Source organism: Psammomys obesus, unplaced genomic scaffold (genome assembly GCF_907164565.1).
Source record: "Psammomys obesus unplaced genomic scaffold, mPsaObe1.curated_primary_1811, whole genome shotgun sequence".
Taxonomy (NCBI): Eukaryota; Metazoa; Chordata; class Mammalia; order Rodentia; family Muridae; genus Psammomys; species Psammomys obesus.
Window position 1 is genome coordinate 6,654,331 of NW_026585643.1, and position 17,495 is coordinate 6,671,825.

At 43.2% G+C, this 17,495-nt stretch overlaps 1 protein-coding gene and 1 pseudogene across 1 annotated transcript in view; both read left to right on the forward strand.

Annotated features, from left to right (window-relative positions):
* The window catches only part of Mipep (mitochondrial intermediate peptidase), a 125,874-nt gene extending 113,423 nt beyond the window's left edge, over positions 1–12,451 (forward strand). Inside the window, exon 19 of the mRNA XM_055617350.1 lies at positions 12,213–12,451. Within this exon, the coding sequence (XP_055473325.1) occupies positions 12,213–12,310 (98 nt within the window). The 3' untranslated portion in view covers positions 12,311–12,451. The remainder of the gene's footprint in view (positions 1–12,212) is intronic.
* Positions 12,452–13,847: 1,396 nt separating this feature from the next.
* LOC129684466 (spermine synthase-like) lies at positions 13,848–15,516 on the forward strand (annotated as a pseudogene).
* Positions 15,517–17,495: the final 1,979 nt, after the last annotated feature.

Genomic DNA, 17,495 nt, shown 5'->3' on the forward strand with positions numbered 1-17,495 from the left:
CAGTCCTGATGAAACTTGACAAGCTAATGGGCAAATGGCAATAGTGGAGAACTCCTTTCAGTGGACTAGGGGGGAAGAAGGAGGGAGGGTAAGACTGGGGGCAGTTGAGGGAAGGGTCTCCTCATACATTATTATGTAATGAATAAATTGTGAAGAAAAAAAAAAAAAAGAAAAAGAAAATTTTTTAAAGCCTCCCAACCAAAAATAAGCCCAGGTCCAGATGGTTTCAGTGCAGAATTTTACCAGACCTTCAAAGAAGAGCTAATACCATGCTCTTCAAACTATTCCACAAAATAGAACCAGAAGGAATATTACCAAACTCATCCTGTGAGGTCACAGTCACCTTAATACTAAACCACACAAAGACACAACAAAGAGAACTTCAGACCAATCTCTTTTATGTACATTGACACCAAAATACTCAATAAAATACTCAACCCAAATCCAAGAACACATCAAAGATACCATCCACCATGACCAAGTAGGCTTTATCCCAGGCATGCAGGGGGTGGTTCAATATATGAAAATCCACCAATGTAATCTACCATATAAACAAACAAAGAAAAAAAAAAACACATAATCATCTTCTTAGATGCTGAAAAAGCACTTGACAAAACCCAACACATTTGTGTTTAAAGTCTTGGAGAGATTAGGGATACGAAGCACCTATCTAAACATAGTATAGGCAATATAGAGCAAGCCACTAGCCAACATCAAACTAAATGGAGAGAAACTTTAAATCAATCACTGAAATTGGGGACAAGACAAGGCTGCCCACTCTCTCCATATCTCTTCAATATAGTAATGGAAGTCTTAGCCAGAACAGTAAGACAACTAAAGGAGATGTGGGGGATACAAAATGGAAAGGAAAAAGTCAACGTATCACAATTTGCAGATATACCTTGGTAGGCATCTCCATTAGATTAGAGGATTTTTTTCCATGATTTTGTTAAAAAATATTTGCTTTGACCTGAGTTTCTTCTTCCTTTATTCCTGTTATTTGTGGCTTTGTTTTCTTCATAGTGTCCCAGATTTTCTGGATATTTTGTGATGGGATATTTTTTAGGGGTTTTATATATATATATATATATTTTTTTTTTTTTTTTTCAAAATAACACATAGATAATATATTTCTGTGCTTTGATTACTTAATGGGAACAACATAAAACATTAACAACAGTTTTCACATATGATGTTCTGTGTGTTTATGTATGCATACATGTTTGTGAGTGTCTGAAAATGTGTGAGAATATGCATGGGAGGGGGTTTGCCAGAGGTCATTGTCACATTGCTTCATCACATTTCCACCTCACTGTTTTGAGATAGGGCTTTTCACTAAACCAGCTAAAGTGGCTGGCTGCCAAGCTCCCGGAATCCCCTGGTGCCCATCTGTCCAGTGCTGGAGTTATAAGCCCATGGCACTATGCCAGGTTCTGCATGATGCTGGGGAATAATCTCACATCTTCATGTTTCTGTGGCAGACATTTTACCAACTAGGGCATCTTTCTAGCCTTCAGATGGTATTGTTTTGGGGGTTGGGGTTTGAAACAGGGACTCTCTTTTTCTCTCTCAGAGATCGTCTTGACTCTACCTCCTAAGTATTGAGATTTAAGGTGTTCATCACTGTGCCCAGCTCCACGAGTCATTTTTAACATGAGGTTGGGACTATGTCATAAAACCCATTAGAGAAGCAGGGGTCCCCTGCCTGGAGCTCTGATTGGAGCCCCCATTTTCTTGAGCAATACTCTTGAGGCCTTGGGCTTCTGTATGGACTGGTTCTGGGGATACACTGACAGAACACTTGGAACATTCACCTGCAATAAAGTACTCATCAGTCAGAGTAGATTGTAGCAAAAAATATGAAACTGGGTATCTGGAGAGCTGGCTCAGCAGGTAAGAGTAAATACTGCTCTTGCAGAGAACCTAAATTTGATTTCCAGCACTCATGTCAGGTGGCTTACACTGCCTATAACTCCAGGTCAGGGAATCTTAACACCTCTGGCCTCCTGGGCACCTGAAGTCATGTATACATACACGTAGATCCACACACATACACATAATTTAAAATAAAGTAATTTAAAAAAAAAATGAAGCTGACATTTTCTGGCCATGTCCTGTTGGAAATGTTGCCAGCGAGCATCAGAGTAGGAAAATGACCTTCAACAATCATCACAGACTATCTGCTAGTATACGACCTTTTCAAGTATCTAAAAGCAAACTTTTCTCAGGATGATGTAACATTAATTATAATGAATTTAGATTGTGTAATTGGCATCATGCACACACATTCATACTAATGTGAGATTTCCATTAAAATAATAAATACCCTTGTATATTGATTTTCCAAGCATTAGAGCTTTCCATTGGATCTAAGAAAATGGCCTGCCTATATGTTTTTAGAGTTTAACGTGTAGGAGAAAGTGTAAAAGTAGCAATATCTACAGCTAAAAGCTTATGTTTAGGGTCTTGGATGTGCCGAATATTGTATGCATTGCATGTGTTGTTTAATCCTTTGAGCAATCCAGGGTGCTTAGTAACTTTCTTGCCTGAGGTCACCCAGTAGTTAAGGACAGAACTTGAATTTCAACTGGAGCGCTGACTCACCTTGCGTGGGCTTGTAATTCCTTCAGCGTCTTTTTGAGGTTATACCAGGCAGTCCTTGGCCTGGAAGTAGTTGCCTACATGTTCTGTTGTATTTTTTCCCCTCGTTCCTTTGTAGTTTTTTGGTCATTGAATTGCATCATCAGAAATATACTAAAGCTGAAGAAGATGCTGTTGAGCTCTCTGAGTAAGATATGATAGAAAGAAAGGAGTCTGCAAAAACGATACAGCGAGAAACAGTACAGCTCTTGCCTTATCTACGGGAAATGACCTTACGATAAAATCAGACCTGCCAAGTGTGAATGTAGGATGTGGTTCTTGAAGCATGTTCATTGGCAGGAACCTCCTTTTCTTGAACAACATTTAACTAGGAGTAAGGAAGACACGTGTCACCACACTGGATCTAGAGTTGGGAACACTAGGATTATGACATAGTTTGAGTAATAAAGGCAGCCTAGTATAATAAGCAAGTAAATAGAATCCTTTATTTTTGCTTATTCAGATATTCACCCAGCGTAGCCTCAGAAATAGCTAAGAGCTCTGTGGGAGGAAGAAATGAAAGAGAGCACCTGCATTCTCAAGGCTGAGGCCTTGATTTTGTCACGGGTGCTGAGTTTTTTAAGAGGGTGTGGTATGTCTTTATTTAATGTGTGGGCATGTTGGCCCTGGGAAGACATTGAGCTTCCAAAGGCAAAATGTTTTGTAACCCAGAAATACAATTGTGAGTAGAATTATTCTGTCCAATAATGAACTGAGAGCCAGTTAGCGTGCCTGTAGTGCACTTGTGAAGCTGTACTGGCTGGCCCTGCTTCTCTGAGAGAAGGTCCGAGGCTCCATGTAAATGCAGCCCAGCCACAAGTGCATGGCGCAGCCTGTTTGGACAGCCACAGAGCCAGGCAGCTTAGGGAGCAGGCCAGCTCATGAGTCCCAAGCAAGAGAGTAGCTTGGCTTTCTGGCAGCTTGCTTGCTGGTGAAGGTCTGGCTCCCTCAGGAGCTGATGGCAGATAGTGGGTATCTGCCTTCAGCCAAAGGTGTGGGTTGCCACCGCCTTGTAGCAAGGAAGAACTTCAAAGTGGGGAAGGTGAGCCACACAGTTGCCCCGGGCTTGGGAGAGACAGACTTGGAACGGGAATTCCAATCTCATAAAAGGCACTAAACATCTTTCAGGCGTCAGGCAGCCTTTGTAGCTGTAGTTCCCAATTGGTCTGAACCGAGTTTGGCACATATAATTATTTTGGCATTAAAAAAAAAAAAATAGCCATTAACTGTTAACAGAGGATTTTTAGAATTAGTCTTGGTGTTGAGGATGGCTGTTCAGACCTCCTCATGAATTCTTGGGTGTTTTTAAGGTAATCTGCTTCTTTGTAGATGTTGGGTTAGCATTTCAACCCAGACCACAACATCGGATGAACCACGCACTGCACTATAACCCAAAGTGTCAAAAGATGTCTTCTGTTTCAACTGTGATCAAGTATTCATGATATAGAATCTTCTGTGTGTGTTTATGGGTTGGGATGCACACATGAGCAGGCCAGAGGTGAATATTAGGTATCTTCCTCAGTCACTATCCTGAACTAACCTGAAACTCAGTAATTCAGAAAGGCTCGCAAACCAATGAGCGCCAGGGTCCACTCGACTCTGCACCAGGCCCTTGTGTGTATGCTGAGATCTGAGCTTATGCCGTCATACTTGTACCGCCTGAGCCATCTGCCTAGCCCCAAACTTGCCATTTTAACCATTTCAGTATACTGTTCAAAAGCACTTGTGTTTACAAGAGTGTATAATTGTCCCCAGTGTCCATTTCCATAGTTTCCCATTACCCCAGTGATGTGTTCTTAAGAAACCTTATTATAGCTGGATTATGTCAGCAATTGGGATGATTTTAGTAGCATCTTTGTTTGTTTGTTGGCTTTATTAAGCAGATTTTAAAAAAAGCGAATGGCAAGAGGCAGAAGAAGTAAGGCAGTGATTCATGAGCTGGATAATTATCTTGTGGTTTTAAGTTTGTGGCAATAACCTAAATAGTTAATAACAGAGCAATGTCCTGGAAGTCATCCTGTGCAAAAAAATAATAAGCAGCCTCATCCATCAGCTCTTGAACTGGGAAGCAGTTTTTAGACCCCCGAGGCTGAGGGTTCTTGGTACCACTTACAAAGTATTTTTCTACATTAAACACAAGCTACTTTAATCTGTGTAACAGTCTAATAAAGTAGGTGACCTTAAGCCAATTTCATAAACTTTAAGGCTTTTAAAGCATTTTTGCTTTTCCTTGGATTGCTTCTAACAGGATGGAGGCTTAGGAGCATTAGGTGCCTGGTCCAGAGGCCCTTATCCAGTTGATTATCCAACGCTTACTAGATGTTTGCTCCACTTCCAGAATATATTACTTTGTTTACAGATCTCCAAAGTATATTAGAAAAGGTAGAAATTTTTCTCTGCTTCTTTTCCCTATACTTCAAAAGAAAATACCCACATAAGTAAGAAGAGGACAAGTTACAAAATGCCATGTGATGCTACCAGATAATGTCCTATTCAGTTCCACATTCAAACCAGCATAGCACCTCCATACTTACATAGTAGTTCCTGTGTGATTTTCATAACTAGCCTGCTGGCCAGGGAGGGGGACAGGTCATTTCCTTTTGAAGCTTGAGGCTCCTATCAGTTCCCCAGATTGTCCCTAAGTAAGTGACAACTTAGGTAGGAATTGGTCTAGGAATTTAATCAACTGAAGTGGAAGTGCTTCATCAGTTGTTAGTTGTAAAGGTCCAGTGGACTCTGTCCTGGCAGGCTTGGCCTCTGAACGCTGGCTCTCCTGATTACTATCTGCCTGTCTTACAGATACAAAGCTCCAGGGCTTTCTGTCTCCTGGAAATGTACATCCAAGCCCCAGACACTCCTGCATCTGCAAAGGCTACCAACTGAAAATGCCCTTGCCTAGATTTATAAGCAAAGAACCAGTTGTAGGAGAACCCACAGTCCATGAAGACAGCCCCACCCCATATCTTCCTGGACTAAGCGTGGCCATGTCCCTGCAGAGGGCTAGAGAACAGAGATTAGCCTTCAGAACTGCTTACCTGTGACCGGGACCTGCCCACTCACAGAAAGACAGCACCATTTGAAAGGAAAACTGTCCTCCTCTCCATGCAGACCATGGATCTGAACAGTTATCCATCTAGACCTCATCAGCTCTTACAAATAGTTTGTGAACTGACCTTTCTTTATTAGCTGGGGAGCTTTGTGAAAGAGGCAACTGTGACTTTCTAAGGAAAAATAGGTGTTTGGAGAACCATGCAGAAGAAGCTATAGAAGCAAGGGGAGAGGTGAAAACAGACCTGAGAAAGAGCAGCATAGGACCCGGAGTGCTCTCAAAGATGCCCCAGGACAGCCCAGGTGGGTTAGCTCTGGGCATCCTCAGTTTTGTTTTGTTTTTTTTTTCCACAGCTCAGGCTCCTTCTGGAAGCCTATAGGAAGGGGATGGGTACAAGAAGCTTGGTTTTTTGGCAGAAAGAGAGCCCAATTCCAGAGGTACTGGCTCCTATGCAATGGCCACCAACACTCAACTGAGCATCACTCATGAAGACCATGGTGCCGCCACATGCCTGCGCTCACCAGTGGGTCATTTCCACAGGGCAGTGACTCCCTCTGGCTTCTGATGAACTGAGGTTTGCTTCTGCTTCTCAAGCACAGAATAAGCAGGTGGAGACAGGAAAGAACCACCCAACAAGGTTTCTGAGCTTCCTTGCATGAGAGTCATCCAAGCGTTGCTCTCTAGCCTGCTCATCGCACTAGCTCCTGCTTCTGTGTCTTTCTAAATAAGAACACTGTTAGGGCCTCACATAGAACCAGTGTCCACATGGCCTATAGCTTTCCTAGTGCTCTCTGGCCTGCTTTTCCCAACCTCTGCAGATTTTCAGACATTTTCACAGAAATCCATTTGGCCATTTTAGGTACATTTCAGCTACCTTGCTTGTCCTTGCTATGGGAACTTGGCATTTGATGTCCCAAAGAATTCTACCTTTTTCTGATTATGATTATATTTGGCCAACTGTTTCATGGTTTCAATAGATGATGCACATTTTTCATGCCACCTGAAGACAGGTTTAATGTCCTCTTCTGGTCCCTGGGGCTAGTCATTCTGTACTTTAGCAAGCTGCAGTCTTGGGATACCTTAGCTTTGATGCAGGATCTGGGGGCCCAGGATTGAGCTTTTGTGATTCTTGAGCTAGGCATGTAGCCCATGTAAGCCTAGTATGCAAGGGTTCTGGATTCAACTCATCCAGCACTACAAAAACAAAAGGTAATAATGAATTACAATTTTAACAGGCTCCCAGATTGACTCTAGTGAGATTGGTTCACAACTTTTTAAGCCCACTATTTCTGTAAGATGGAGCCTCCGAATGTATATGTGTGTGTGTGTGTGTATATATATATATATATATATACATACATACATACATACATATATATATTCTCTTCCTAATAAATAATAGGTAATTTATTTGTTAGTCTTTAGTTCACATTGGGTTCTCGGGCATAAATATCAAAAATAAATGAACATGTAATGAATGGAAAACCCCTTACAAAGACTCTTTATAGTTTCTTCATTGATCCTCCTTTGCCTTTCAGAAAACTTTTGTCAAAAACAACCACGCATTTATTTTATTGGATATCTTTTGTGTTGAACAATCTCTGAACTAGATTCAAAGGGGAGATGTAACTCTTTAACTTCTCTTTTAAGGCTTAAACAAATTCTAATGTTTTTAATTGCCGGTAATCCCCTGCATTCTCTAACCCATACACAAACCATTTCGCCCCAGGCACGTAGTAAAGGAGCCAGAACAAGGTTCTGTCTCTGCAGGGCTGCTGCTTCAGAAGTACACACATGCCAGCTGCCCGGCAGCGGCTTCAGCCAGGTTTGCAAATAAGCAGCATTAGCTGTGCACCCAGGAAGGCATTCGGGGTCTAAAGAGTACAGGCACAACTGGGTTGCTGCTTTAAGAGTCTGACTATAGGCACATTTACAGTACTGTACAGTCACTGGGCATGCGCTCATGCTTGGATGTGTGCTGTTTACCTCGTCCTGGAGCGAAGAAGAACTTTTCTCAAGGAGGTATGACATTTGTGTAAGTAGCATTCCCCCAGGCATATAAGGACTTGTCACAGAAAATACCCAGAAGTTCAGAACAGTTTTCCTCCCTATGTACAAGACAGTCCTAGCCACAAACTAGCATCCAACATGTGCCCTGCTGGGCTGAGGCCTTGGGTCATGGACTGAATATCTATTCTAGATTCCTGAGTGTTCCAGTCACACACTGGCTAGGCAGAACTACTGTGGCCATTACCGGACTGCTGCTCTGCCAGCACAAACTAGGGTTTTTGTCTCTGTCTCCTGAGGTAGTCACGGTTGACTGTTCCTGGTGTGCCGCTGGAGCAGCAGTGGGGTTGCCCAGACCTAATGGGCATTCTGGCTGGGAACCGTGGGTTTGCCGGTAGGTAGGGTCATGTGCAAGATGGAGCTGTGAGGGTCCAGGATTTCTCCACACATTTAGGTTTCATCACATAAAGGATGCTGGTAATCCAAACATGGCCTTCTTAGGATGGATATTGTCTCACAGAATCAGAGAACCTGAAAACATGCATAAAGAACATAGCCTATGCAATTAAACTCCCTGGGTTCAAGAAAACCAGCAACAATCGTGGGAATTGGATGGCCCTTTCTCTGCCTGAGAGATCTGTCTCTGGTGGGTGGTCAGCCTGGAAACCGTATATACACCATAGAATTAGACCCAGCAGGTTCTCTTACTGTATAGTTGTGCATACAGACATGCAGGTATGTGTATAATCAAAGAAAAAGATGCTAATGTGAGAGTTGGGGAGGGAGATCTGGAAGGGGCTTAAAGGAAGGAAGGTGGAAGGAGCTAGAGAGAGGAAAGGGGGGGCGATGCAATTCTATTTCAATTAAAAATAAGCCGGACATGTTGGTACAACCCTGCCATCCTAGCACTCAGAGAAGAGACAGGTGGATCGCTGTGAGTTCAAGGCCAGCCTGCTTTACAAAGGAGTCCAGGACACCAACGCTACACAGAGAAATCTATCTTGAAAAACCAAACCAAACCAAACAAACAACAACAACAAAAAAAAACCATTAAAAATAAAATACTTAAAAAAAAAAAAGAGCCAGGAGTTTAATGCTCTCAGTTCCATGCCTGGCACTCAGTACACACTCCATTTTGTTCCCTAGCAGCCCCATTCTACATCATCTGGGTCTGTAGCCCTGTGAGCCATCTCTGCCTCCACCCTTTCCAGCCCAGTGTCAGCAGTCTCTTAGAGGGCGGCACAGGGTGCACTTTGGAAAGCTGCCTGCTTCCACCATCAGTTCTGGAGTCCATTTAATGCTCTAAATTATTTAGATAGGCCCAGAATAATTGCCCTGCGTTTCAGGGTTGTTAAACAAGGTGCTAGAAGTAGGCCATTGAGGATGCAGGTGTTCTGGCCTATACTGTCTTTTGGCCAATTTGCCTCGCAGGTAAAATGAGGAAAAATGACTTGAACCATTCCTACTTAATAGTTCATTGGCTCCTGCTTGACCCTCGAAGTTGGGCAGGTGAATGAGACTCAATGCCCCAGTTTCCTTTTATGAATGGACAGGTGCACTGTTGGAACTCACTTTTGACCTTATTTTCTTGCCACTGATATTTTCTCTCTTCACTTGTGAACACAGTCCTTATTTGTTTGGATCCCGTATCCCCATGGTTATTTCCACAGAGAACTTTGTTCAGTCTCTTAAGAAATTACAGAGCTACTGGCACCCTTTCCAAATTAAGAAGACAAAGGGAACTTTTTTTGGCAAGTTTTTTTTTTTAAACTTAAGTGCTCTTGGAGATTTTTAGGTAGAAAGGTAAATAGGTGCTGCTTTAGTTGGCTATCTGTTGCTGTGATGAAGGAGTGAAAAACAACAACACGAGGAAGAAAGTTTATCTCCCCTTTAGCTTGAAGTGCTTCATGAAGGGCAGTCCGGGCAGGAACCCAGAAGCAGGATCTGAAGCAGAGACCATAGAAGAACAGTGCTTACTGATTTGCCTCTCTGGTTCACCTTCATCTACTTTCTTATACCTCCCAGGGGTGGTGACACAGCTCACAGGGGTCTGGGCTTTTCCACATCAAACATTAATCAAGAAAATGCCCCCACAGACTTACCTACAGGCCAGTCTGATGGTGGCTTTTTTTTTTTTTTTCAGTTAATGTTTCCTCTTCCCAGATGGCTTTTGCTTGTGTTGAGTTGACTGAAAACTAACCAGACAGATAGATAGAACAGCCAACTTTGGTTTTTCTTATTTGTGAAGTTGTCTGAAACATTGGGCTAGTCTTTAATTCTCTATGTAGAATCAGATCTTGTAAAACACTTCAGTGTTCGATTGGGTCCTTGATTTGAGCTGCTGCGTACCCAGCAGCTACTTTTCCTGATTCTTCAAGTCCCAGGTTCTTCCTTCCTGCAATTTCATCTTTAACAATCACATTACAAACAAACCAAACATTTTGCTCTCATAAGATTACTTCCTTCCTGTTACCAAAGTCACTGTTTGAGGCGCAGGAATGCTGTGGGATGGGCAATTGGCACAGGGTATGTACTGAGTATCTTTGTTCCAAGGATGAGGCCAGGTCATATTCATGCTGACAGGTTGTTGAGTTGAAGTGAACCACTTGAAAGACACGGGATGGTCACACTTAGCCACGTAGGTTGGCCTTGAATAAATGGCTTCACCCTCTGACAGTTAGTTTTAGTTAAAAACAAGCAGTCATGTAATTATAGAAATGTTTCAAATATTAAAAGGAAATTGAATTATAATTGATTAGTTGAAAGCCATGTTTAAGGATTTTCCTACAAATGGGCTTTGCATCAAGAAAGCTGGCACCCGGGGAAGGCACGAGCCTTGCTGTCCAATCAGGTGGAATCCTATAGCATGGCCTGCCTCCGGAAGGTGCAGTGCAGAACACTACCTCGGTGGCCATCAGAGACCCGGATGCCTGCACTAAAGCACAGCTGGACAAGCAGAGTGCCTGCTTTTACCCATGCAAGTTATTTTACTGTAAAGAAAATTGTGCTTTGAATTTCAGCTGTACAACTAAAGGCATCACCGTGTACTTTTCTGTCCGCGTTTCCTCAAGATGGGGCTATTCAAATCTGAATTGGGAAGAGAGTAGAAACACTGTAAGCTGTAGCTCAGAATGAAAATACTGCTATTGTTCTCAGCTGCACCAGCCTAATTAGCAAATTTTTTATATTTGGGAGCTAGTTTTACTCACCTGTGTCTCACGCATGGTAGAGTGACTGAGTTCCTGACTGTGGACCTGAACCATTCCTGTGATCCAAGTCTCCAGACTTCCCCACGTCTCTGCTCCTCATATTGGCCTGTGGTTGTCCCCATATTGGTGTGGTTGTCCACGACGTCTTTTCCTCCTTTGCCCAGTTGGGTTCCCCTTCTGGTTCCCTCCCACTCTGAAGAGAAGCTCAGACTGTCCTTCTAAGTCCTCTTCCCGCCTCACCTTGCACCTTCGACAAGTTCATGGACAACAGACACTTTTGTAGGTTCCCACTATTGTACCTCTCCCCAAAAAGGCACAAGTTTGGAACTAAGTCTTCTTTTTGTGTTGGTATTTTTTAATTATTTCTTTTTGCTTATTGAGATTATAATATAATAACATCATTTCCCTCCAAACCCACCCATATTCTTTCCTTGCTCTGTTTCAAACCAATGGCTTTTTTTGTTGCATACATATAAGTATATACATATGTTTTTAGATATAACCTGTTCAGTTTGTATAATGTTACTTGTATGTATGTTTTCAAGGCCAGCTATTTAGTACTGGATAATGGTAAAAAAAAAAAAAAGATGGCCATCTCTATTGTTCTATTCAATTAATTTAACTCGTGTACAGTAGTGTAACTTGGATTAGTATCCAGATAGAGAACAGAACCAACCATCACTGTAGAGTGTTCCCTCGTTGTCTCCTACTGCTAAGGCCACTGTACCACTCTGTTTTTCTCCAGACCCATTCTGAACTTCACATACACAGGATCCATCAGTATGTCTTCTGTGTAAGGCATCTTACACTCAGGGTGGGTTCTTGAGACCATCAGAGTCTTTGCTTATCTGAGTTTTGCTTTGCTGATGAGAGAAATCTGGAGGAGCTCAGATGTAAGATTTCTGCAAAAGAATTAACACCTCATTGGGTCTGAAGTGTATAGAATATGCTTCAAACTCAACCACTAACCGAACTTACCTAAATTCTAAATTATCCTGGTCAATGATAATGCAAAAATTCAGTCTGGTAACATCATTCCAAGTGGACAGTAATATCCACAGAAACAGAAACAGACTTTTTTGGGAAATGCATTGGGCCTAAGTCTCTAAGCCAGGTGTTGCTTAAAAAATAAAATATTTTAAAGTCATGAGTAGTTTCAGGCTACATTCTGCCTGGGACTGTATGAAAAGCCTCCCGTGGTGTGGCTATGGAGTTTTAGAAGCCACAGTCGCCCCACTGTAGGTTTGGCCCTTTGCCCTGCCCCTGCTCTGGGTGCTTACATAAGACTCTTGTTTCTTTGCTTGCAGGCATGCTACAGAAATGCCCTTCCATCGATGACTTTGTGGATGCCCTGGTTTCTGACTTGAATCTGGACTTTGAAACTTTCTTCATGGATTCTAAATAGCAGACGCATGGCTCACGTGGATAAGAACCTTGTCACCATCCTACAGCTATGAAGCTCACTCTGATTTCAGTGTTCACTGAAGAAATATTTTCTGACAAGCCTTAAATTGACAAAACTTGGAATAAATAATATTTGAATTACTCTGTGTCTCACCTGCTCTGCAGTTTTAAGCATTTTTAGGCTATCTCTGAACCACAAGAGTTTCTAATGATAGAGTCCAGGATTCCCCGAGAGGCGGCTGTGTCCACATTGCAGCCTTTCTGGTGATCTCTAATTGAATGCATTAGAAACTCTGTGGAATGCTAATTTGATGCAAGTTAGGACAAAAAGCTCACACCTGTTTTTTTTTGTTTTTTGTTTTTTTTTTTTTTTCCAGAGCTGAGGACCGAACTCAGGGCCTTGCGCTTGCTAGGCAAGTGCTCTACCACTGAGCTAAATCCCCAACCCTCACACCTGTTTTTTAAAGGAAGGCTATCATTTCTTAAGACTTGTCTCTCAGTGTCTTGGATAGTTAGCTACAGCAATCAAGAAGCCAAACCCAAGTGTTGATACTGACATGCATAGTCTTTCCGGGGTGTTTAGGTTGTACACAGATGGGCTCAGGACAGGGAGGAGTTGAACTGAGGCTTTGCTGTCTTGACTGTCAAGATAACACTAATGAGACATAGGAAGGCCAAGCAGTGAGTACATAATGAGTTCAATCCATGGCTTTCTTTTGGCACCTACCCAGCTGCTGCATGTTAGTATAAGGAAAGAAATCATTTCATGAACTTATGATGTTTTCCCCATCATTAAATTCAAGAATTACAGCTTCTCACTCTAAAGTGGTGTCTGGGAGCACCCTCTTCCTGCTTCTCACTAAGTGACTGTAAGACCTGGGGTCTCACAGCTCAGGAGTTCAAGATCGCGCCCTTCCCAGAAACTCCCCCAGACCAAGACTCGTTGTAAAAGCAAGAGGTTTATTAACCATTGCGCAATGGGGTCACCCCTGCCGGTCAGCAAAGAGTGGCACCGGGAGACAAAGGCCTTTAGGTTTTTAAAAGAAAAATTGCGGGAGATTTGAAGTTGCAGTCTTGGCAATTTAGGATTGGATGAGGAAACTATAAAGTAAGATAATTGGTTAGTCTTAGGTGCTCAAGCTTGGCCAGTCCTGCCAAGTGTGGATGCAGCTGCAATTGAAGGTGGGGGTGGTTAGCTCATCCTTGAAGATTAGGGGCTACAGACTTTTGGCTGGAGGTAAAAAGCTACTCAGAAGAAGTCTAGGTTTGTTGCTAAGAAATGCTATCTCAAAGACAGGAGTTTTTCTTTTTGCTGAGTGAAGGTCATTGCTTGCTTGCCTTTTTTTCTATCTGTCCTCATAGATAGGGTCACATTTTTCCATTCTCTGGAAAGGTACTAAGAGGCTTTAGCTTAACCTGAACCTAAAACTCAAAACTATAGGCTTTAGAAGACATAAAGGTTACAAAGTTAGTCTAACCCTTTCATGACCAGTGACAAAGAATAAGGGAGAGTCTCCCAATGTGGGACACATTCCCAGATGCTAAGAGGTTCCTGCAAGCTCATCAGACTCGGAGACATCCTCAGTGACCTGCTGTGCTAGGCCCCTGCATGAAATGCTGACCTTCTCGCCTGCCCACGTGTACACATCCAGAGCTGGATCGTGGGAAAGAGAGTCACTGGCCCACTGAGGCTGGCTTCAGCCAGGATGGAGTAGGATTGTCTGAGTCTCCCTCCACACCAACCCTGCAAAGCAGCTGGGAGCCTGTACAGAGTCTGCCAAGAGCAATCAAAGCAGGAGGACAGGTTGGGTGTCGCTGGTGACAGAATGGGCTCCAGTGCCAATGCCTGGCAGAGAAGGAGTCACATCCCACCCTACTTCTTCTCCTTATCTGATTGAAGGACGGAAGATCCAATCCTTGTAGACTTGCACTTATACATGCCAGCTCTGTTCTGGGAAATGTCCTGGGAGTCGTCAAGCTGCCAGTTAGCTGCAGGGCCAGCCAAAGAGGGGCTGTAACAGGCTCTGTGCTTTCCCTCAGAGCACCAAGGCCTTGTGTCTTTATCAGTTTAAGTTTTATCAGAAATGTGTAGGATAGTCGGGGGAGTTTAGGCAAATTTGGGAAAGCCAGGATGGGCCCCTTTAAGAGGGTTGCTTCTGGATCACTTTGCAACTGCCACAGCTGCTAACTAACCCCAGGAAGAAAGCCTGCCCAAGGGAGGATACTGGGAGGACCAGTCAGAGGGAAAGGATTTAAGAAGGGCAGAGAACCTTGGATCCTATCAAATGTCTTCCTGAGCCGACTTGGTTCTCTGAGCCTATCATTTTACTTTCTTAGTGCTTTGGTTTTTTTCTAGATACACAATTCAGTGTCCATCTCACAGAACAAACATGGGTACCCCAGACACTTATCCCTCACCTCACTATCCCCACAGCTACGGGGGCTCAAGTAGGATCCAAAGACTCACCGAAGGTCGATAAAAAGACTGAAAATTGTGATGGGGAAGTTAATTTGACAGAGAGTGATTTGGTGTATACCTGCTGTATATCATAAGCCCTGGCAAAGAAGGTTGCACTGGCAAAGTTGTACTGATTCTCAAGACGCAGAGATGGCCCTGGTATGTTGTATTGTAGCACATTACATCAGATAGTGAAACCAAAACTAAAGATGGCTGCTATGGTAGAGAGTGCTCAATCCACTGGTTGATGGATATGAGACATATATGTGAAGAACATGGGAGATGTAGACAGTCTTACGGGAGACCCTCAGGTTCTCACAGAAGATTGTATTCTAGAACTGAAGAGGGACACCAAAGAAGGAGGAGAGTTTGATTGTATGATTGATGATTTGACAGTTGTTCCGATCTCTACATCTCCAGACGAAGATGCCACACGGGAGTTTCTCAGACTAATTCATGACTTGTCTATCAAAAGTTCTGAAATAGGCTGGGAGATACTTCACACAAAAGAGATGTGTCGATTTGATGGAAGCCCTGTTGCTCTATGAAGAACAGCTGGGGTGTCAGAATTGTCCTGTTGACATCTCTGAGATGTCTGTGTCCGTTCATACCTGGAATTGCATTTTACGCTGTTTAGAAGAAAACTTTGCCTTGAAGGCAAGCATCCCCTGATGATGAGCCCTGGTGATGGGGGTCACCTTCCTGACCTCCAAGTGTCGTGTATGCCATCAAATGAGTCAGGCAACTGACTTAATTCCTTTCGAGTGAGTGCGTGAGTGTGTGTGTGTTCTAATTACTTTTTATAAAAAAAAAAAAAAAGCCAATGGGGGAAAATATATTTTAATGCCCTTAGAGTTAATTTTTTGAGGGTCACATGATGAAGGCTAGGAAATAACCTAGAATGTGACTTTATTATTCTATTTCTCTGTGTGGGTGTGTTTAATGTAGTTTTTGGTTTTCACCTTCAGTTTGGATATTTGGAGGAATGAACATCACTCTTCTGTTGTGGAGGGAAGTTTCTGATGGTGTTTCCCCCATACAGACCCCAAACTGACTTAGATATTAAAATTTGGTGCTTTTAAGAGTTTAAAAAAATGAATTAGCAGTGATTCAATTAAAATTAGAAAGACAACAAAAATGTCAGAGGCTTGTCTCTTGGTGGCTCTAGGTCCCGTTAAGCTGAAAGGGCAGAGTAACGCTGGGGCATGTTTCTCTGAAGGTAGATGGACTGTGAGAGCCACTCCAAGGCAGAGCACCTAGAGGTGGAGATCACGTGGTTCCCATTCCCGTTTGCAGCCGGTGTGGTATGCCATTGTCACCTAGGCTTCACTGATGGAGGATCATCCTGCCTGACAGAGCTCTCTTCTGACGTTTTTCTTCCTGACTCTGCAAGGCACACTTTTCCTCTCCTTCTTAGGGTGGCAGGCTTCAAAAGGTGATGTCTGGTGGCAGGTGGTATTTTAGTACGCTTGTCCAATTGATGAAACATTTTTTGCAGCTGGTTCAGACCCACAGTATCTGCTGGTGTCAAAAGCAGATTGGATGCCTCCTGACTAGTTTGAGAAAGGATAGCATCATAGAATCCCATGGTCAGTTTCAAAATCACATTTGAAGCATCATGAAGTTGAACCATCTTAAGATGAGGTGGGGCCAGCACACTTAAATCTTGACTTAGCTCTGCCTTGCTGGAGAGGAAAGTAAAGAAGAATCTCTTCTGAGTATTCATTTCTTCTCAGCTGCTTCAAAGTATGGGAAAATGAGCCAGTAGGGGTACAGAAGACCCTGTGAGACATGCCTGGCCTTTGCAAGGTCTCCCTCGCCCTCTGAGAATGAATCAGAAGGGAGCCCTCAGAGCCTGCAGTCTTTGGCTTCCTAAGTTTGGTGACCAAACTCACAGTCACCAGCAGAAGCTTCAGCTCAGAGCCAATGGGATTTTCTCCAAGGGAATGACTGGGTAGGATGATGAAGAGGGCAGGGCAGGAAGCGAAGCTGGAGGGAGGAGCCTCTGAGCCACATTATTAAGAGACATATGGTAGGTTCATTGTCCCACTTCTGAATACCACTGAATGTTCACCCAGAACACAACCCAGAGCAGAGACTGGGTCCATCACTAAGCTCAGAATGGATCAAAAGTCTTCAAGTGGAGATCAAACTCCAAAGTTTCCAAATGTGGTAGGGCCTGGGTATCATTGCAAAGCACCATATGGTTCATGCCAGTTATGTCATTCTTCCTGGTCCCATCCAATTTGTCACATGTTATCACTTTCCAAATGTCGCTATTAGGTTATTTCTGGGTCCCATCTAATTTTGACCTATTCAGTTTTTAAGTAGAAAACTGCTTACACACAGCAGAGGGGCAGCTTTCACAATTGAAGGTCTGCAGCAGAAATGGTCTTCGCCCTTTGGAGCCAGACTCTAGCAGAGGGACTGACAATGGCCCTGAGCAGCCGGAGGATGGGGGAGAAGGGAAAGCAGGATTGGCCTTAAGGTTCTTCCTGCCTAAACTCTCTGAAACTTGACTTCCCAGTTACATGACAGGCATTTCTGGAACTCTTGACTGAAATATTTGAATTCCCCGAACAATACAGCCTTCATAGGTCACTGGTTGGTGGCATTCAGTTGCTGTCAAATCTAAGACATAAGTGAAGCCAGACCCCAACCTAAACTTGTAACTTGAGGCTCCAGCACAGCCTCTTCAAGTCTCACTGCTCCTACCTGAGTGTTCTCC